Source organism: Hemibagrus wyckioides, linkage group LG26 (assembly GCF_019097595.1).
Source record: "Hemibagrus wyckioides isolate EC202008001 linkage group LG26, SWU_Hwy_1.0, whole genome shotgun sequence".
NCBI classification, from domain to species: domain Eukaryota; kingdom Metazoa; phylum Chordata; class Actinopteri; order Siluriformes; family Bagridae; genus Hemibagrus; species Hemibagrus wyckioides.
In genome coordinates, this window is record NC_080735.1 from 16,473,336 (window position 1) to 16,495,732 (window position 22,397).

Genomic DNA, 22,397 nt, shown 5'->3' on the forward strand with positions numbered 1-22,397 from the left:
GTCTTTGTGGTGGTAGTAGTAGTAGTTGCTTTAGTTGGTGCAGATGTGGTTGTTGTTGTTGTAGGTGTAGTTGTGGCTGTAGTTGTTGTAGGTGTAGTTGTTGTGGTTGTAGTTGTGGCTGTGGTTGTTGTTGCAGGTGTAGTTGTTAGGGTTGTAGTACTATTTGTTGTAATTGTTATTGAAGCTGTGGTTGTTGCAGGTATAGTCGTTGTGGTTGTAGTAGTAGTAGTTGCTTTAGTTGGTGTAGCTGTGGTTGTTGTAGCTGTTGTTATAGGTGTAGCTGTGGTGGTTGTAATAGTACTTGTGGATGTTGTAGTAGTTGTTGTAGCTATTGTAGCTGTGGCTGTAGTTGTAGGTGTAGTTGTTAGGGTTGTAGTAGTAGTAGTTGCTTTAGTTGGTGTAGCTGTGGTTGTTGTAGCTGTTGTTATAGGTGTAGCTGTGGTGGTTGTAATAGTACTTGTTGTGGATGTTGTAGCTATTGTAGATGTGGTTGTTGCAGGTGTAGTTGTTGTGGTTGTAGTAATACTTGTTTTTGAATGTGTATTTGTAGGTGTAGTTGATATGGTTGTAGTAGAATTTGTTGTTGTAGTTGTTATTGTAGCTGTGGTGGTTGTAGAAGTAGTTGCGTTAGTTGGTGTAGCTGTGGTTGTCGTAGTTGTTGTTATAGGTGTAGCTGTAGTGGTTGTAATAATACTTGTTGTGGATGTTGTAGTAGTTGTTGTAGTTATTGTAGGCATAGTTGTTATGGTTGTAGTAAAATTTGTTTTTGTAGTTGTTATTGTAGCTGTGGTGATTGTAGGTGTAGTTGTTAGGGTTGTAGTAGTACTTGTTGTTGTAGGTGTAGTTGTTAGGTTTGTAGTGTTATTGCTGTAGTTGTTATTATAGCTGTGGTGTAGTTGTTAGGAGAACAGTAGTACTTGTTATTGTTGTCATAGTTGTTATTGTAGTTGTGGTGATTGTAGGTGTAGTTGTTAGGAGAACAGCAGTACCTGTTGTTGTAGTTGTTATTGTAGCTGTCATTGGTGTAGGTGTAGTTGTTAGGGGTGTAGTAGTACTTCTTATTGTTGTAGTTGTTATTGTAGCTGTGGTTGTTGTAAGTGTAGTTGTTAGGGGTGCAGTAGTATCTGTTGTTGTAGTTGTTATTTTAGCTGTCGTTGGTGTAGGTGTAGTTGTTAGGGGTGTAGTAGTACTTCTTATTGTTGTAGTTGTTATTGTAGCTGTGGTGATTGTAGGTGTAGTTGTTAGGAGCTCAATAGTACTTGTTGTTGTAGTTGTTATTGTAGCTGTGGTTGTTGTAGGTGTAGTTGTTAGGAGCTCAGTGGGTACTTGTTGTTGTAGTTGTTATTGTAGCTGTGGTTGTTGTAGGTGTAGTTGTTAGGAGCTCAGTAGTACTTGTTGTTGTAGTTGTTATTGTAGCTGTGGTTGTTGTAGGTGTAGTTGTTAGGAGCTCAGTAGTACTTGTTGTTGTAGTTGTTATTGTAGCTGTGGTTGTTGTAGGTGTAGTTGTTAGGAGAACAGTAGTACTTGTAGTTGTTATTGTAGCTGTGGTTGTTGTAGGTGTAGTTGTTAGGAGCTCAGTGGGTACTTGTTGTTGTAGTTGTTATTGTAGCTGTGGTTGTTGTAGGTGTAGTTGTTAGGAGCTCAGTAGTACTTGTTGTTGTAGTTGTTATTGTAGCTGTAGTTGTTGTAGGTGTAGTTGTTAGGAGCTCAGTGGGTACTTGTTGTTGTAGTTGTTATTGTAGCTGTGGTTGTTGTAGGTGTAGTTGTTAGGAGCTCAGTAGTACTTGTTGTTGTAGTTGTTATTGTAGCTGTGGTTGTTGTAGGTGTAGTTGTTAGGAGCTCAGTAGTACTTGTTGTTGTAGTTGTTATTGTAGCTGTGGTTGTTGTAGGTGTAGTTGTTAGGAGCTCAGTAGTACTTGTTGTTGTAGTTGTTATTGTAGCTGTGGTTGTTGTAGGTGTAGTTGTTAGGAGCTCAGTAGTACTTGTTGTTGTAGCTGTTATTGTAGCTGTGGTTGTTGTAGGTGTAGTTGTTAGGAGAACAGTAGTACTTGTTGTAGTTGTTATTGTAGCTGTGGTTGTTGTAGGTGTAGTTGTTAGGAGCTCAGTAGTACTTGTTGTTGTAGTTGTTATTGTAGCTGTGGTTGTTGTAGGTGTAGTTGTTAGGAGAACAGTAGTACTTGTAGTTGTTATTGTAGCTGTGGTTGTTGTAGGTGTAGTTGTTAGGAGAACAGTAGTACTTGTTGTAGTTGTTATTGTAGCTGTGGTTGTTGTAGGTGTAGTTGTTAGGAGCTCAGTAGTACTTGTTGTTGTAGTTGTTATTGTAGCTGTGGTTGTTGTAGGTGTAGTTGTTAGGAGAACAGTAGTACTTGTTGTAGTTGTTATTGTAGCTGTGGTTGTTGTAGGTGTAGTTGTTAGGAGAACAGTAGTACTTGTAGTTGTTATTGTAGCTGTGGTTGTTGTAGGTGTAGTTGTTAGGGTTGTAGTAGTATTTGTAGTTTTTGTATGTGTTTCATAGGTGTAGATGATATGGTTGTAGTAGTATTTGTTGTTGCAGTTGGTGAGGTTGAGGCTGCTGTTGTTGCTGAAGTTGTGGTTGTTGTAGTAGTTGTTATAGTTGTGGTTATAGTAGTTGTGGTTGTTGTAGTAGTTGTTATAGTTGTGGTTATAGTAGTTGTGGTTGTTGTAGTAGTTGTTATAGTTGTGGTTATAGTAGTTGTGGTTGTTGTAGTAGTTGTTATAGTTGTGGTTATAGTAGTTGTGGTTGTTGTAGTAGTTGTTATAGTTGTGGTTGTTGTAGTGGTTTTTGTAGAAGTTATTTTGTTGTGGTTTCTGTAGAAGTTACTGTTGTAGTTTTGGTTGTAGTAGTACAAGTTGCTGTGGTTATTGTAGAAGTTGTTGTTGTAGTTGTGTTGTTGTATTTGTGTTGTTGTTGTTGTAGTTGTGTTGTTGTAGTTGTGTTGTTGTATTTGCGTTGTTGTTGTTGTAGTTATGTTGTTGTGTTGTTGTAGTTGTGTTGTTGTTGTTGTAGTTGTGTCTTTGTAGTTGTGTCATTGTAGTTGTGTTGTTGTAGTTGTGTCTTTGTAGTTGTGTCATTGTAGTTGTGTTGGTGTAGTTGTGTTGTTGTTGTAGTTGTGTCTTTGTAGTTATGTCGTTGTAGTTGTGTTGTTGTAGTTGTGTCTTTGTAGTTGTGTTGTTGTAGTTGTGTCTTTGTAGTTGTGTCATTGTAGTTGTGTTGTTGTTGTAGTTGTGTCGTTGTTGTAGTTGTGTTGTTGTTGTGTTGTAGTTGTGCTGTTGTTGTTGTTGTGTTGCAGTTGTGTTGTTGTTGTAGTTGTGTTGTAATGTTGTTGTAGTTGTGTTGTTGTTGTGTTGCAGTTGTGTTGTTGTTGTAGTTGTGTTGTAATGTTGTTGTAGTTGTGTTGTTGTTGTTGTGTTGCAGTTGTGTTGTTGTAGTTGTGTTGTAATGTTGTTGTAGTTGTGTTGTTGTTGTTGTTGTGTTGCAGTTGTGTTGTAGTTGTGTTGTAATGTTGTTGTTGTGTTGTTGTTGTAGTTGTGTTGTAATGTTGTTGTTGTTGTTGTGTTGTGTTGTTGTAGTTGTGTTGTTGTAATTGTGTTGTTGTAGTTGTGTTGTAGTTGTGTTGTAATGTTGTTGTTGTGTTGTGTTGTTGTAGTTGTGTTGTAGTTGTGTTGTTGTTGTAGTTGTGTTGCAGTTGTGTTGTTGTAATTGTGTTGTTGTTGTTGTGTTGTAGTTGTGTTGTTGTTGTAGTAGTTGTGTTGTTGTTGTTGTAGTTGTGTTGCAGTTGTGTTTTTGTAATTGTGTTGTTGTTGTTGTGTTGTAATGTTGTTGTTGTTGTTGTTGTGTTGTGTTGTAGTTGTGTTGTAGTTGTGTTGTTGTTGTTGTAGTTGTGTTGCAGTTGTGTTGTTGTAATTGTGTTGTTGTGTTGTAGTTGTGTTGTTGTTGTTGTTGTTGTAGTTGTGTTGTTGTTGTTGTAGTTGTGTTGCAGTTGTGTTTTTGTAATTGTGTTGTTGTTGTTGTGTTGTGTTGTGTTGTTGTAGTTGTGTTGTAGTTGTGTTGTTGTTGTAGTTGTGTTGCAGTTGTGTTGTTGTAATTGTGTTGTTGTTGTTGTTGTAGTTGTGTTGTAGTTGTGTTGCAGTTGTGTTGTTGTAATTGTGTTGTTGTTGTGTTGTAGTTGTGTTGTTGTTGTTGTAGTTGTGTTGTAGTTGTGTTGTAGTTGTGTTGCAGTTGTGTTGTTGTAATTGTGTTGTTGTTGTTGTTGTAGTTGTGTTGTAGTTGTGTTGCAGTTGTGTTGTTGTAATTGTGTTGTTGTGTTGTAGTTGTGTTGTTGTTGTTGTAGTTGTGTTGTAGTTGTGTTGTAGTTGTGTTGCAGTTGTGTTGTTGTAATTGTGTTGTTGTTGTTGTTGTGTTGTAGTTGTGTTGTTGTTGTTGTAGTTGTGTTGCAGTTGTGTTGTTGTAATTGTGTTGTTGTTGTTGTTGTAGTTGTGTTGTAGTTGTGTTGCAGTTGTGTTGTTGTAATTGTGTTGTTGTTGTGTTGTAGTTGTGTTGTTGTTGTTGTAGTTGTGTTGTAGTTGTGTTGTAGTTGTGTTGCAGTTGTGTTGTTGTAATTGTGTTGTTGTTGTTGTTGTAGTTGTGTTGTAGTTGTGTTGCAGTTGTGTTGTTGTAATTGTGTTGTTGTGTTGTAGTTGTGTTGTTGTTGTTGTAGTTGTGTTGTAGTTGTGTTGTAGTTGTGTTGCAGTTGTGTTGTTGTAATTGTGTTGTTGTTGTTGTTGTGTTGTAGTTGTGTTGTTGTTGTTGTAGTTGTGTTGTAGTTGTGTTGCAGTTGTGTTGTTGTAATTGTGTTGTTGTTGTTGTTGTGTTGTAGTTGTGTTGTTGTTGTTGTAGTTGTGTTGTAGTTGTGTTGCAGTTGTGTTGTTGTAATTGTGTTGTTGTTGTGTTGTAGTTGTGTTGTTGTTGTTGTAGTTGTGTTGTAGTTGTGTTGCAGTTGTGTTTTTGTAATTGTGTTGTTGTTGTTGTGTTGCAGTTGTGTTGTTGTTGTAGTTGTGTTGTTGTTGTTGTAGTTGTGTTGTTGTGGTGGTTGTGAGTATGTGGGCTGTGTGTGTTTTTTGACTGGAGGAAGGTCAGTGTTATCCTGCAGCTTTCATCTCTTAATAAGGGTTTAAAAAAGCAGTAAGCACTTAGAGATACTAAACATTCAGCCTTTCTCATCATGTCAGAAGCTCAGTGCCAGGATTACACTGAGATAATCAGCCTCAGAGGAAGCGTTTAGGCGTCAGTTCAAAGCGTTTTTACACAAACATGCTTTAGTGTGAATGCATTTGACTGAGAGACTCTTTTTTTCTCCCCCACTTTTCTTTGCCATGTGCTTGCCGTGATTTGGAGACTTGGAAACTCCGCTGCTGTTTTAATTGGTCAACTTCTGCCCAAGATCACACATGCAGTTTGATGTTCTGAAGCCATTCTGAAAAACATTTTTCCCTTTTTCTTCAAACCTATTAAAAATCATGGAAAAAGGGGAAAAAATGAACAATTATTGCTTTTTTTTGTTTTTTTTGCTTACAAAGAAGTGATGATTTTTACTGTTCTACTGCTGCTCAAAGTGTTTCTGGTTAAATAAATAAATAAATAAATAAATAAATAAATAAATAAATAGCCAATAAATAAATAAATAAATAATATTTGGCACTTTATTACAATCTTATTAAGTTTTCATCAGGTTTTTTTTCTTTCTTTTCAGATCTCTGTCATTCTTCCTAAATATAATGAACTGATATTAATTATGAAGTTCAACACATTTGTAGATTCTTATTTATTTATTTCACATTAAAGAATCTAAACCCTCGGCATTTTCCTTGACAAAAAGGCGAAGACTCGCCTCATGCCGGCAGTCAATCCAGAGCGTGTATGTTGAGGAAAGGGGCGGAGCTTGCAGCTGTTAGCATCAGCTAATTCTTGTAGATTCATTGATCTATTGGCTCTTATGCTTTTTTTTATTTAGGAGAAAAAAGACTGGTCTTTAAAGGTTTTGTAGATTTGAATAATAATTATAGTAAACATCACGGGATATAGATGTAGTCATCTATGTGGCATAACATCGCTTCTTTTACAGGACTTTTACACAATCCCAAAGAAACCAAAAAACTAAATAAAACACACATTTTCTCAAGAGTTATATTTTAAAAAATTCAAATTTTATTTGTCACAAAAATATACACAGTAAGACATGTCATCGGCAGTCTGTGTCAAAAAAAATAGAATCAACAAGAATAACAGAAATAAATAAAGTAAGAAAAGTATTAGAATAAAATGACATTTAAACATACTGTATACACATCCACATACTATACCATAAATATTCTCTTTTATTACAATTTTTATTATTATCTATTTTTTCCCTATTCCTATTTTATATTCCGTTTTATTTATCCAACAAGCCCTTGTTATAAAAGCCATGTTCTGAACCTGAAACCTGGCAACCGTGAGCCGAGCCGTGAACCGCAGGTCATTTTGGAGTCTAATCCACATAACTCACTTCAGCAGAAGTGACGCATTAGAGCTATACGCTCGTCTAAGTTGAAATTCTATACGTCAGCAGAAGGTATTGATTCTATTTACTCCCAGCCCTTTATTGTAAGAATTCAGTTTCCTGAGCTGCACGTCTCCGAACTGCTATTTATCAAACCGCCATTGAGGTTCAGTGTCGTGAAAGCAGCAGCAGCAGCAGCAGCATCACGTCAAGCGCTGTAACATACATCATACACAAGCATTTAGCATTTAATGAAGCACATCCTTTCAACTGTGTGTTTTTTTCTCCGCTATGTGTGTTTGCAGCCTGTAAAGCCGGCTTCTACAAGGCCTTCGCAGGAAACATCAAGTGCTCCAAGTGCCCTCCACACAGTCTCAGCCACTCTGAGGCATCGGCGCTGTGTCACTGCGAGAAAGGATACTACAGAGCTGGCAAAGACCCGCCGAGCAACGCCTGCACACGTCAGTCCACCTCGATTTATCTAATCATCCGTCTAGACTCTGTTATTACACCTTTCACTGCATCGGCTCATGCCAGTTAGATTTCTGCTCTTTTATGATATAATAGTTGTGTTTCGTGTGTCCTCGCTTCACCTTGCTTTCTCTGTCATTTTCCCTCAGACGATTATTCAGAAAATCTACACATAAGATCATCATTTCGTACAAAGTTTTATTAAATAATAAAATTTAACATTTGTAATTGAAGGATTTTTGAAATTAAAATTCATATATTTTATTTATATTTTTTAAAATAATTTTATAATACAAATTAATTATATATGTAATAATATTTATGTTTTAATAATTTTTTTCGAAAATAAATGATTATTATTATTTATAATAATATTATATATTTATATAATATTATATAATATAAAAATATTTTTATGCAAAACAAACAAAAAATGTTTTAATAAGTTCTATTATTTATTTTATATATTATTTTTTACCGTGAAGGGTGCCAATACTTCTGCATCAGCTTATAGAGACATTATTAAATCTTTGCATTTCATTAGTTGAGACTTGTTTTTAAGGCTTGATGTAAAAATTATTCAAAGTTTTGTTATTTTATCCCTCAGGACCACCCTCACCTCCTCGTAACGTGGTGTACATCATGAACGAAACTGCACTGTTCCTGCAGTGGACTCCGCCCAGCGACACGGGCGGCCGGAAGGACATGAGCTACAACGTCATGTGCCAGCGCTGTAGTGTCGAAGGCCAGGCCTGCCAACCGTGCGACAGCGACGTGCGCTTTGTTCCGCCGCCTGTAGGACTGACACGTACCTCTGTGGCCGTGCAGGACCTTGTGGCCAACGCTAACTACACGTTCCAGATCGAGGCGGTTAACGGCGTGTCAGGAATGGGACGAGCGGCGAGACCGATGGCTAACATCACTGTCAGCACCGCACAGGCTGGTGAGTGCATTTCAGCTTTAGTGGTTCAGTGGTTAAAGCTGCAACATGTAAGTGTTAAAGAATTTGGGATTTGGAGCCCTCTGTGGTAGGAATATGTTATTACAATCATTTCTGCTTATTCATCCCTGTGTTGATTAACCGGTTGTTTAAGAACAGCGAGTAAATACACATGAGACTGCTTGAGAACCTTGATTAGATTCTGTAGGTCGACATGCAGTATTTCCTTTTGCAAAACAACAAATCCTACCCAATTTAAACCCACTCACGGCTTGCCTTAGTGAACTATCCAAACAGTGAAGATTTTAATGAGAGCTTTATTCAGCTGCTATTTGCATAATTATGCATCTTCAGAAAATACTGTAATTGTTTTCCCAGAAAGAACTATAAAATTCACACGAGAATATCTCCAACACTTTATTTAATTCCCAGACGGCGGCTGTAAAGAGATCCGAAAACCAAAAATTTGATTTCAGGGTCACTCTCTGAGGCAGTATCTGCTCCCTTCGTCACAGACTCTTCACTATTACAGAGTAAACCTTTTATTCTGAATGTCAGAGTAGCGTCACTGTTAGGGTTATGCTAGTCTTTTATCGGATCTGTAATTACCCAGATGAAGGCATTATCTTAAATTCAGGAGGTCCATCCATCTATTTTCCAATCCATTACAGGTTACACACCCAGTGACACTACAAACAATGTGGAGAAGCCAATCAGCCTGCAGAGCATGTTTTTAGACCCCTCTTTAAACCCCTGAGGCACATGGAGAGCACGAGCGCAGGGCCAATCGAACCTCCGACCCTTACGAAAATACGCTAACCACTAAGTCAACATGCCCTTCCCCCATCGAGCATACAGTATTTATGATTTTTATTTTTTCCACAGTATAACAACAGCTCTAGTGGTAGTTTATATAAATCTGTTCATTTATATAGAAAACACTTATTCACAGGGATTTGAATGAGTATTGTGGGCACTTGATTTGGCGTGATCTAATCCAGTAAAATATAAACAAACTCTTTCCAAACAAAGAAATATTTTCTGTGAGGAGATGTTTGGTTAATATTTAAGGAAGGAGTCTCCAGTGTCAGAGCTTTATAACAGTCAGGACAGAGGCATGTACAGGACAGGATATGACCTTTTTTTTTTATTTTTATTTTTTGCTAATTTACCTCAAGCGTGAGAGATAAATAAGCGAGGCCGGTGAGGAAACGACTCATTTCTAGCTGCTGTAACATAAGTGAGAACAGGAACTAACTTATTTTACAGATGTTCCTCTTCAGTGCATCCATAAATGATTCAATCCACCAAGGTTCATTTATTAATAATGACAAAAAAATCACAGTTGTTGGCAATCACTGTGGTAAAAGAGGAATAACCTTTGAGAAAATAATGAACTTAGTGATAATCTTAGTTAATCTAGTTAATCTTAAGTAATTCAATTAGGGGGGAAAAGGGGGGGGGGGGTGAAAATTGGAGCTGTCTTTACATACAGGAGTAAATGTGAGAGGCTATATCATGATTTTAATTCAGTATAAAACATTCCATTAAGGATTTCCTAATTTTGCGATCCTGGAAACTAAAGCAAAATCAAGCAAGCTTGGAATTGGTGATTTGATCATGTGACTTCATCGCAATTCATCGAATCATCCATTCACGTGTGTGGAATGTAAATATAGCGCTCATAGAAAGGCATTAAATACATATCTAAAATGGTAGGAGAATCCTGTGCTTGCAGTTTTTGCCAATCCAAGCAGCAAAAAGAAGCACAAAAATCTCCAGAATTGTGGGAAAAAAGCCGAAAATCGAGCATTATTTGCTGCAACAATCAAGAATCCTTGAGTGACTGATTATATCAAATAATTTACCCAGCAGAATAACTATGTGGAAATGAACTTGGAGTGAACTTGAAGTCTGCGCGGTTCAGTTTGCCTCATCGACAGATCTATATTTGTTGTGTCAAATCCAACAGAAAGACTTTGTGCATCAGCATTCTGCCTATAAACACGGACATTTCAGCTTCTCTAAAGTGCTTGCAGTTTGCCATAACGTAATTGGATTGATAGTTTCAGACTAATTCTCTAAAAACCTCTACTATTCAACACGTCTTTCGCAAATATATAATATAATTGCATATGTTATCTCTTTGCATCTCTATAATTTATTTGTCACAGGAAGTGCCTCTGGCAAAAGACTCAGACAAACTCTTTTATATCCGAGATGATTATTTCACCTTGTCATCGCCGGATCATGGGATTCTTCACATATCGTCTTTGCTTTTTTTTTTTGCATAATACTGCCTAGAGTGTTTCATTTGAAGGTGGTAAAAAAAAAGAAGTTGTTTGTGCCTTCACCTCCAGCTATGAACGTCAAACAGAAAGCTTATAATATATAGCAGAATATTTTTCTGCCTGGTTGGTAAGAGGTATGAAATCTTGTTCTTGTCTGCCTCACTTCCTCATAGCTCTCACACCGAGATTATATAAAGCACTTCTCCCTGGTAGAATAAGGAGCCCTGTTTTTTTGTGCAGCTCTCAGTATAGCCCTAAGTTCTCTCTGGAAGGGTTATTGAGCTGCATGAAGGTCCAGTTTCATAAAATTCCTTCCGTACAAAGATCTGCCAATTCTGCTTACACGACTGAATGATGCCAGCAGTTACCCTTTAATGCTTAACCATTAATTATTCATCCCTAGCTATATTTGAGACGAGTTTTGTTTTGTTTTTAAATTACCAAGTTGCCAGAACCCGTTAGCGCCATGGAATCGTAGATGCCTTCTTCTGTCTACTTTTTGTCATTGATTTTTCTTTCTTTTTTGACAAGTCTGGGGAGATGAATCCAATAAAAACCTATGAAAGTCTGTAAAAAGACTTTCTCTTTCCAACCCAATGTCTCTAGCCCTCTAGCGAGTGTCGGGACTGATGAACAAAGGCAATGCTGGATCATGTTTAGAAATCTGGAGTTGCTAAACTACAGAAAGTTCTTTCGGCACATTGGCAGAACTTTTAAACAATGATGCTTGTCTCTGAAGCCAAAGACAGAGCAGCACCCACTTACCTCAAAGCACCTACCATGCTCCCTACCTCTGATCCTCTAGCATCATTGACTGGTCCCACCATCTCTCAGGTACAAGGAAAACCTGCATCATGGCTCTTTTCTGTTTTGGTATCTACTGTAGGTCCTGGAATGAACTTTCCCTAGACGTCCAAACAGCTACTGGCTGTTGTCTTAAGACCTACCTCTTTACTCTTTTTGGAGTATTTAAACTAACACCTAAAAAGTTTTTAGACTGATGGTAGACTTGGTGACCTGGTATCAGGATGTATTAATTGACAGACATTTCAAAACACTTCTATAAGTCTTACTGGATAAGGTCTACCAAATTCTGTAAATGTAAATATTTATGTATATACACTGCATATGTTTTTTTCTGTATGGTCTGCATTTCTAACAGGCCTGCATCTGGTCCAAAGTTCTCCATTTGTTAAAATAATGGACTAAGTAAGGTATACAGTACAGCCTTGCACAAGGGCCCAACCATGGCAGCGTGGTGGAATTGGGATTCAAACTCACAACCATTCTATCAGTAGTCCAAAACCTTAACCACTAAGCTACCACTACCCTGTCCATACTGGCATGGTTGTACAGGTCATTTCAATTGTAAATGCTGCCAGGCCAGATATAATTCACATGCCAGCAGTGTCACCATTTATCAGTGGTTTTAACTCCTTACTGTATAGCTGCAGAACCAGGTAAAGCATCACCTCCAGCAAGCACAGGTACACTATTCGGTGGTCCTCTACCAAACTCATGGAGCAAACAAAATCTAAATATACACAGTCATGAAAACATGACAACAACCAGGTGCTGTACTAGACTCTTGGTGAGGAAGATACAGATCACACTGTTGCACCTTTGTAGATAGGTTAATCCAAGTTCCTGTGATTTCAGTTGTTTGATATGATCAGCTGGGCAAGAAATTAAAGGGAAATGATTTAGTCAAGTATTGGGCCACCACAAGGTGTACTAAACTGTACTTGAAACTTGATCATTGCATTTTCTTCATTGAAGTATTTGTTATTAGTTGTGGTTCTTGTATCAGGTTGGTTGGTGATAGTGAATAACAAGTATATAATGTTTTCATGACTGTATTCCTTGTGTTGGTACCCATTTATTCGCTTGCTATTTGATTATCGGGTATTATGGGTATTATGGGTATTATTATCATGTCCAAATAGAAACACTCAGGCAGTTCACTTTAGCATCCAAATTCATCAAGTATGTTAAATCACATGCTTCAACAGGTATAAGTTCTCTTCCATAGAACTCTCTGACTGCATCAGCAAATGTTTTTTCCCCAACCTGCCTCCAGGCCCTTGAGTTTAAGAGTCAGTATTATACATTGGTACACGGTTGTTCTGGAGAGAGATCTGTTTCTCTCTGGACCCTGGCTCTGTGGTCCGTGGGGAAATGAGTGCGCCACAGTCCACTCCGATTCTATTCTCAGTGTGCTGAGCAAACCCATTTCAGAGACAAGGGTCTTTCATTCAGCGTGTCATTGCAGAAGCTACCGCTTCTTCTTCTCACCCATGCTCAGTTTTACACTAATAATGATATAGCACTGTAGCTCAGGACGACATGTTCTGGGTGTTTTTTTTTTTCCACATTTGCCCCTGGCGCTGTCAGCAGATATAGCAAAGACCGATACAAGCTCCAGCTTAGCTGAAATAGTCTGCCCTGTAGGCTTCACTGCCCAGTTCTTGACCCTAACCTTTTCATTGACTTATTGCCACAATTCTTCTCCATGTTCATTTGCTGGCCTTGTGTAGATGAATTACTCCTTCCAATGCCCATTGGCTGATCTTGATTTGCTCTTCAAACCTCAGTGGCTGTTGTTCTGACAGAACTGTTTTAGGTTTGCTGTCTCTGTTAATGGAACGGAATAAGGGAGTAATAGACCTTGTTAGATGTTTGAAGAAAGGTAAGCAGAAACCAGAGATGGGAATGATGGCAAGTTGAGTTTCATTATCCTTGCATCGCATGTATGAAAACAATGAGAAAATGTACTTGTGGATTGTGGTTCACTTTTGATCAGCGTCATGGCTTTCTTTTTTTTAGTAACAATCCATTATGTCATTTTCCCTTTTATACCAGAGAGAGAAGATACATTTATAAAAATCGATGAGCTAAATCATTTCCAGAAATACAAGTTAATAGCTGCAAAGATCTACTATAGAAGCAGCAATGATTCATGGGTTTTTATTCCCCATTTCTCCACACTTTGGTCACCTGCCAGTCTCCACCTACCATCCAGCTCTCACCTGCCAGTCTTCACCCACCATCCAGCTCTCATCTGCCAGTCTTCACCCACCATCCAGCTCTCACCTGCTAGTCTCCACCCACCATCCAGCACCCCCCCCAACATGATTATTGTTTATGCAGCACTGTCACAGGAAGGTGCTATTTACCCTCTTCCACATACATGGAGGATGCTCAGAGATGCCTGTGATTGGTTAGCATCACTCTAATTGACCGGGGGAAGAGAGTATGCCATCCCTTCCAACCAGACTCCAAGGAAAGTTTTGCTAGCTTGAATCCTGGCCATGGATGGCTGTGGCACTGGTGCTTTTTTGTTTCACTAAGAAACTTGGGATGGTTTGTGTTTTAAAGAACAGTAGTTACTGCATTAGTACCTATGCTGCAGAATCTATTTAAACACTCTGATCAACTGAAATACGTTGGGTCTGAATTCAGACTGTGGCTAGCCAGTTGACGACCCATACTATCAGGCGGCGGGCTGAACGATGGTGTTGGATGTTTACGTGGGTAGACAGCTCTTGATGAACCTTGCTGCCTTGGGGAGAAAGCAGTTCTTCAGTCTTGTCTGGCAGAAATAGACACAGACCACGTACTCCAGTACCTTCTGCCCAGATGGCATGAGGTTAAAGAGTACTCTGGGTTGCCGGTAGTCGTATGGCTGCAGGTTTCACTCTTTCATCTGTAATTCCCAGTGTGATCATGTTTTAAAGAGCAGGAGTTGCAGAATTCCAAACTTTTATCCATGTATTAGCTGTGCAACAGAATCCTTTCAAGCATTTAATCAACTGAAATACATTGAGTCTGTATCCAGATGGTGATCCGCCAGTTGATGACCCCTAGCCAATACAATGATATTGTACTGTCAGGTGGTGGACTGAATAGTAGCGGTGGACGTTTACGTAGTTAGACAGCTCTTGATGATCCTGGCTGCCTCAGGGAGGGAGCAGTTCCCCAGTCTAGTCTGGCAGCTATAGCCATAGCCCACATGCTCCAGTACTTTCTGCCCAGATGGCATGAGGTTAAAGAGTACTGCGGGTGGTTGGGAGGAGTCATGAGCGACGCCAGTAGCTGTACGGCTGCAAGTTTCACTCATTCACCTGTAATTCCCAGTGTGATGTATGAGATATCAGACGTGGCAGCGGGTGCAGGTTGTGTTCAACTCCGCCACACTGCTTTTCTCTGTCCTTCTCGGTGTCTCCATGACAAAGAGGCTCATCAGTATTGATGGCATTGGTGATGCTGGTGTGATTGGTGTGGCCTGTGTGCTGGGACAGATCCAACCGCAGCTGAGAGAACACAGGAGCACAAGACCCCAACTATCCCCGCAATCTGCCACCCGCTGACACCACCAGTGTCATTACAGAGACAGACAGAGAGGGAGGAGGGAATTCCAGGTGTAGATAGTTTCGAAAGGTTAGACCTGCATCTATATTTAACACTCAGCTGATGGATCAGTTTCTCCCATGCATATTAACGACATTCTCCGAGCTCTGAACGGCTAAAGACTGACCCGAAATGAGACGCTGCACTTATCATTTTGTCGCTTGGCTTAACCCTGGTGTCTGAAAATAAATTCATTTATAATACAAATGCATAATAATGTCATAGAGCTTCATGAGCCTATTTTCCTCTAGTAGTCAGCTTACATATTACTGAGGTAATTGTGACTTCAGTACACATCATACCCGGGGGTAAAACGTTGATAAAAAAAATATTACCATAAACTTCATCATTTGATGTAGACAAAGAGCTTGGATTAAAATGTTATTTATTTCTATTTCTTTTTCTGCGCATTAACAACAACCCTCTGGGTCTAGACAACTAAACCGGGACTAAAAAAAAAAGAAGTGCTGTTGTTAAAGCAAGATAAAATTATAGTGGTTATTATTGGGACCTTTTTCAGTATAGAGATATTTATTTCATTTTAATGGAAGGAGTCTCCAGTTTCAGTATGTTTTCCACCACAGGTGAGTCTTCAGGATGGAGAAATAAAGAAAGACTGGTGAGGAAATGACTTTAGCTTTAGAGCTGCTAAGACAAAATGATAACAGGAGCACACTCAGTTTGTGTAATATACAATAACTGTAACTATAAATGGATAAAAATCACTAATAAACAAATATAGGAGGAAAAATAGTATCTGGTTGTTAATTATTTTCCTGTAACAGCTTTCCCCTGAGTGTTTTAGCCTTGACACTGTTTTTTATGTGATACAGTTAGAAACGTTTTTGCTATCTAGTAGGTCACCTTCCTGTTCTGTCTATCAATGCAGGAAAGAAAAGATCTCTCTCTCTCTCTCTCTGCCCGCTGTCTCTCTCTCTGTCTCTGTCTCTTTCTCTCTATGTCTGTCTCTGTCTCTTTCTATCTCTATTCTCCCTCTCTTTCTCTCTCTCTCTATCTCACACTCTCTCTCACACTCTCTCTCTCCCTCTCCCTCTCTCTCTCTCCCTCTCTCTCCCGCATGGCTCTTTAGCCTCAGAAGAAGCGTTAATGTTAGTCAGACTGATTGGGGGTTGATCCAGAGCTGGGAACTCTTCCCTCCTGAGCCCAGACAGGATAGACAGACGGCGGGGTCACATACCACCACACGCCTTTCCTCTGCCACTAATGAGAAAGAGACAGAAAGAAAGAGAGGGTGGGCCACGGAGGCTTCACAGCCGAGCCGCAGGAAACCGCTAAGCTGTTACCTGCATACCTGCTGGACCAGTTGACTCGTGTGTAATTCAAGCGATTCTTAAATATTTAGTATTTATCGCACGCTTTTCTCTCATTGGCTGTCGGGAAATAAGAAAAAATAATAACAATTTGTATATGTGTGTCTCTTACTAATATGAAAAAATGTCTAAATATATGAATGTTCTGGAATAATTAGGACAAAGCGCAGAGAGTCCAGATGGTTTTCTTTTTATATAGAAACATACTTTGCTGGGTTTTTTTTTTCCTTTTTTTCGCGACAGTGACAATATGTACAGGTACAATAATAACACTGCTTGTGCTGATAAGACAAAGCATATTAAATCAGAGATATTAATTCTAAACATAGGTATTGAATATGCATGGAGTTTGGATGCTGTAACCTCGGGGCAGAATCTGTTTGTGTGTGTGTGTGTGTGTGTGGCTCTTATCATATTTGGAGTACATTAAGTGATCACTGTGTTGCCATCCAAATTCTATCTGATTGTTTTACATGCTCACACTCTCACTCTACCAGAGCCCACTGTAGCTTCAGATCCATGTTCTAGGCTGGCAGGAGATGAACCCTGTTTACCACCTCAAGGTTCGAGGTGTTGTTCATTTTGAGACACTTTTCTGCTCATCACGGTTGTAAAGAGTGCTTATGTGAGGTACTATAATTCCTGTTAACATTTACATTTCTGGCATTTGGCAGACGTCCTTATCGCCCGGCTTAAAATTCATCTCATTTTATACAATTGAGGGTTCAGGGTCTTGCTCAGGGGCCCAGCAGTGGCAGTTTGGTGGACCTGGGTCTCAAACTCACAACCTTCGAAACAGTAGACCCCCTAGAGACGCTTTTGGGTGAAAATCCCAGAGATTTCAGAAATACACAAAGCAGCCCAACACTGTCAGCCACTGAGGACACTTTCTTTCTGAAGGTTAAAGGAGAAGTTCACTTCCAGAACAAAAATCTACAGATAATTTCCTCACCCCCTTGTCATCCAAGATGTTCAAGAAGTTCAGACTCGTGGCCACCATTGAAATCCACAATATGGAGAAAAAATCCTGAAATGTTTTCCTCAAAAAATTCATTTCTGAAGACTGAAGAAAGAAAGACATGAACATCTTGGAAGAAGGAGGGTGAGGAAATCATTTGTAGATTTCTGTTCTGGAAGTGAACTTCTCCTTTAACCTTCAGCTCTTGTCCTGTATCTGTGTGAGTGTGTGTGTTACTCTGCTGATGCGTTGATTTGTTCATTCCTAATAACATGCAGTGTTTGGAGGTTTTTTGAGAAATAATGATTTCAGTCGAATCAAACTGTTGTCTAAAAATGCTGTTTCTGACAAAACCAGGACCGAACTATACAGATTTCCGTATTTAAGTTGACACTGTGAGTACTACAGGAAATGTATTTTTTGTTATTCTTTATTTATATTTTGAGAAATAATGAGTTGAATGAAACTGGCAACCCGCTATAAGCACTGGCTAAACCTATCAAAAATATGACACAACCGTTGTTGGTTGGCAAAGTTAATACTATGGGGAAAAAATCAGTGTTTACTTGAGTGACGTGACCGAGTTTTAACCCGGTAACGAAGGAATGAGAAAATCATTGCATGTCTGAAAACTTAGACATTACGCTGACTGAAACACGAGAGCATCAGATTTCCAACACCAGCTTTTCACTGCAGCTCTTCACCAGCTGTAACAGCCAAGCAAGACATGTAAGAGAATGTGTGTGTGTGTGTGTGTTGTGTGTGTGTGGTGTGTGTGTGTGTCTGAGGGACATTTCAAATGTTAATACATTCCCTCTGTAGGCAGCTTGCAGCTCACAGCTCGCTCTGCCGTTCCCACCGTCACCTTTCTTATTTTTTTATTTCCTATTTTTAGCTTTCAGATAGACTCGTCAAACCGGCCTGTCAAATACACCGTGTGTGTGTGTGTGTGTGTGTGTGTGCGCGCACATAATGTCAGAAGAGCTCTCATTACTGCACACACACACACATACACACACACTAGCCGACAGGCAGTCACGCACATGCATACGTACACACACACACACACACACAAACACACTAGCCAAAAAGGCAGTCACGCACATGCATACCTATAGACACACACACACACACATATGAAGTCAGACAAGCAGCAGATGCACATAGGCACAGGCTGGCAGTCTGGTTAGACACACACACACACACACACACACTCAGACGTGTATGACTCATCCTTAGCATTTGTAGACTATAGAATTCATTGTAAGTCAAAACTAAAACACAGCATGGACAATAATCTGTACAAGGTTACTGAGTAGATGGTAAGAGATTCATGGACAATATTTGAACAAACACAATGATCTATAAGATACCAGCGGTGTAAAGTTCAGGCTTCCACGTGATACCATAAATACGATACCATGACATGACCGCATGTAATACGATAGGAAGGAGATTCTTATGGCAGCAGTCTGATATTTGATGATAATGAATCTGCTGTGAAACGTTACTAATTAGATTCTTAATGCAGTGATTCGATATCTGATGATAATGAATCTGCTGGATGTGACTAGTGAATATAATACGATTTTAACTCTTATGAAGACTCTTTAATATTTGACAGTACCATTAAATTGTCTACGATGCGATGTGATGCGATACCATATATGAGTTGATACGATACAATACGATACGTTGTGATACGATTCAATGTGATACTATACAGTACGATACGATGTGATACTATACAATACGATACGATGTGATACTATACCATATGATACGATGTGATACTATACAATACGATACGATGTGATACTATACAATATGATACGATATGATACTATACAATACGACACGATGTGATAGTATACAATACAATACAATGTGATACGATACGATGTGACACGATACAAAACAACACATTGTAATACGATACAATACGATATGATGTGATACTATACAATATGATACGATATGATACTATACAATACGACACGATGTGATAGTATACAATACAATACAATGTGATACGATACGATGTGACACGATACAAAACAACACATTGTAATACGATACAATACGATATGATGTGATACTATACAATATGATACGATGTGATACTATACAATACGACACGATGTGATAGTATACAATACAATACAATGTGATACGATACGATGTGACACGATACGATGTGGCACGATGTGATACGATACAATGTGATACGATACAATGTGATACGATACAAAACAACACATTGAAATACGATACAATACGATACGATGTGATACGATACAAAGCAATATGATGTGATACGATACAATGTGATAGAATGAAATGCAGTATGCTATGATACAGTGCAATGCAATACAATAATATTCTATATAATACGATGTAATACATCACGGTACGATACAATATGATATGAAACAATACGATGCAATACAATACCAGGCGAAATGATACAATATGATGAAATGGAATATGATAGGATAGGGTAGTGATATGATACGTTCAGATAAGCTGTGATGTCATTTGAGGTGATGTGATACAATATGATACGATTTGAAATGATACAATGCAATGCAATACGACACAATACAATACTATGTGATGTGATGTGATACGATACGATTCAATGTGATATGATACAATGCGGTACGATATGATGTGGTGTGCGTGATATGACACGATGTGATATGATACGATACGATGCAATCCATTACGATATGATGTGATTTGATATGATATGATACAATGTGATAGGATATTATACGATAATTATAACGATGGGATACAGTACGATAAGGCACGATGTGATATGATACAATATGATATTGGGATACAACAGGATTCAATGTTATGTGATACAAAATGATACTATACAGTGTGCTATAATAAGATAAGATACAAAGGGATATGATACGATACGATGCGATACATTATGATATGACGCAATGCGATATGATGTGATTTGACACAACATGATGTAATATGATACAATTGGAAATTATTCGATATGATATGATACAATGGGATACAATGCGATAATATATGATGAGCTATGATACGATACAATGCGATACAATACAATGTGATATGATACGATATAATGCGATACGATATGATAGAATGTGATCAGATACGATGTGTTATGGTACGAAACGATACAATATGATGTGGTATGATGTGATATGATACGATTTGATGCGATACAATAGGATTCGATGTGGTGTGATACTATATGATACTATACATTGTGATAAAATACGATGAGATACAGTGTGATATGACACGATACAATGTGATACATTACGATATGATGCGATATGATATGATGTGATGTGATATGATACGATATGATATAATACAATACGATATGATACAATGCGATATGATGCGATGTGTTATGGTACGAAACGATAGAATACGATAAGATATGTGATATGATAAGATATAATTCGATACAATGGGATTCATTGTGATGTGATACGATATGATACTACACAATGTGATACAGTACAATATGACAGTGCATTATGATACCGTGTGTTATGATATGACACGATACAATACTATAAGATACGATGTGATACGATCTCTCGAGAGAAAGCTGTGATTCTGACAGATCGATTCTCAGCTCCATGTAGGAAGGATGTCAATCAGTGACACTAACCAATCACAGATGTCCGTTATCTTGTGCCGTTACACACACGGTCATTTATCGACGAGGCAGAAGTGTGTGAAAATCAAGCTATCAAAGTGTTAAGTATCAGTTAATACGCGGTACTAATCCCCAGTACCAGCCCTGCCTCAGTAAGCGTCTTACACACCAGAGCGACTCGTCAGGAAAATAAAGCCAGCTTAGCCGCTCTCAGCCTGGCAGCCATCGACGATACGTTATCCCTCTCCTCTCTCTCTCAGGCAGTATAGTCTTACTCAGTAATTACTTCACTCTGCAGCCTTTTTGTCTAGTTCTGTACGTCGGCGTCCTCAGAAGCGCTATCACCTCCCGTCTCTGCGCCGCCCATCCCCTCCGCTTTAGCCTCCGAATCAATTCCGACCGGCGTCTGTAATTTTGATGAAAGTGCTTTTCTCGCTCCCAGCTCCGGCAGAGTAAAACATCTCGGCCCTGCTGAAATATGGAGGGAATTCAATTTAAAAAAAGAAGAGGAAATGTATAAAATTCCTAAATTATTCGAGCCGAGCGCCTCGGCAATGAGGAAGCCGCGCTAATAAAATGCCAATCCCTGACATTAAGCAAAGCAGGAGAAATCTCATTTTACAAAATTGAACAATTGGTCAGGATACACACACATACACACAAAGGGCTAGAAAATTAGCAATAATATTTTCTCACGCTTTGTGGTGAGATTGTACAGGAAGAAAACTTCGTATGTCCCTGCAGTGTTCTCAGGGCAAACATGTGACCACCATAACCACCACCACCAGCAGCTCCCACTTCCCTCCAGCGGTTTGTCATTTACTCAACACTGGAACCCCGCTGTGGCTGAGTAACTGCGTGAGCCGGAATGGCCCCGTGGAGCCAGACGCTCCTCCTCTTCACTCAGAGTTTCAGACAGCACAGGGAGACTGGGACCTGCTGCCAGCACTGACGACTGGGACAGATAAGTGACAGGGGACCTCTGTGTGAGATTGGTTACTGTGTTAACCCAGTGGTCCACAGCAGCTCAGGACTAAGAGCTAACAACACAAGCCGTGACAGAAGCATTATTATTAAAAAAAAGAAAAAGAAAAAATAAAACAATTTCACAGTTAAAAATTTTTTTTAGCAAGTTTTATTAATTAATAGGTATATAAAAAGATAGGTATTTGTTAGGGGTTTGGTCGAGTTTGATCTGATTCATGAGAACTATGAATCTTAATATTTTATTTTATTTTATTTCTCGGAAATATATTTCAATATTAATAATATTAGTGAATGTTTGGTTTTAAGGATTTGGGAATTTAAAAATTGATTTTATTTGAAATTTTAATTTTAAAAATGACAATTTTGACCAATATTTTACTCTAATTTTTTTTTAATAATAATTTTGTGAATATGTGCTTTAGAAAAGGTACCAACAAGAAATTTGGAAATTTTGGAATTTTGAATCAAGCCTTTTTACCATAAAATATTTTTTTTTTTTATTTATTTATTTATTTATTTATTTATTTATTTATCTATTTATCTATCTATCTATCTATCTATCTATCTATCTATCTATCTATCTATCTACAACATTCATTCAGAGGCTGATTTGGATCCTAGACTCTAGTGCATTCAAATGCATACAAGTCATGACAAAAAGATCGTATTTATGAGTTAAACACCGAAAAGTCGTAATTACTAGTGGGAAACTCTGTATTTTCTTTGAGCTTAGTTTGTTAAAATCGTTTACATTTATTGCCATTTTTAAGAATTTACCAAACATGACAAAAATGCTTGTCTTT

At 38.5% G+C, this 22,397-nt stretch overlaps 1 protein-coding gene across 1 annotated transcript in view; it reads left to right on the forward strand.

The window, feature by feature from the left end:
• epha6 (eph receptor A6) overlaps positions 1–22,397 on the forward strand; it is a 187,743-nt gene that overhangs the window by 101,357 nt on the left and 63,989 nt on the right. The window contains exons 4-5 of the mRNA XM_058381240.1: positions 6,845–7,000; positions 7,618–7,953. Coding sequence (XP_058237223.1) covers positions 6,845–7,000; positions 7,618–7,953 — 492 coding nt within the window. The remainder of the gene's footprint in view (positions 1–6,844; positions 7,001–7,617; positions 7,954–22,397) is intronic.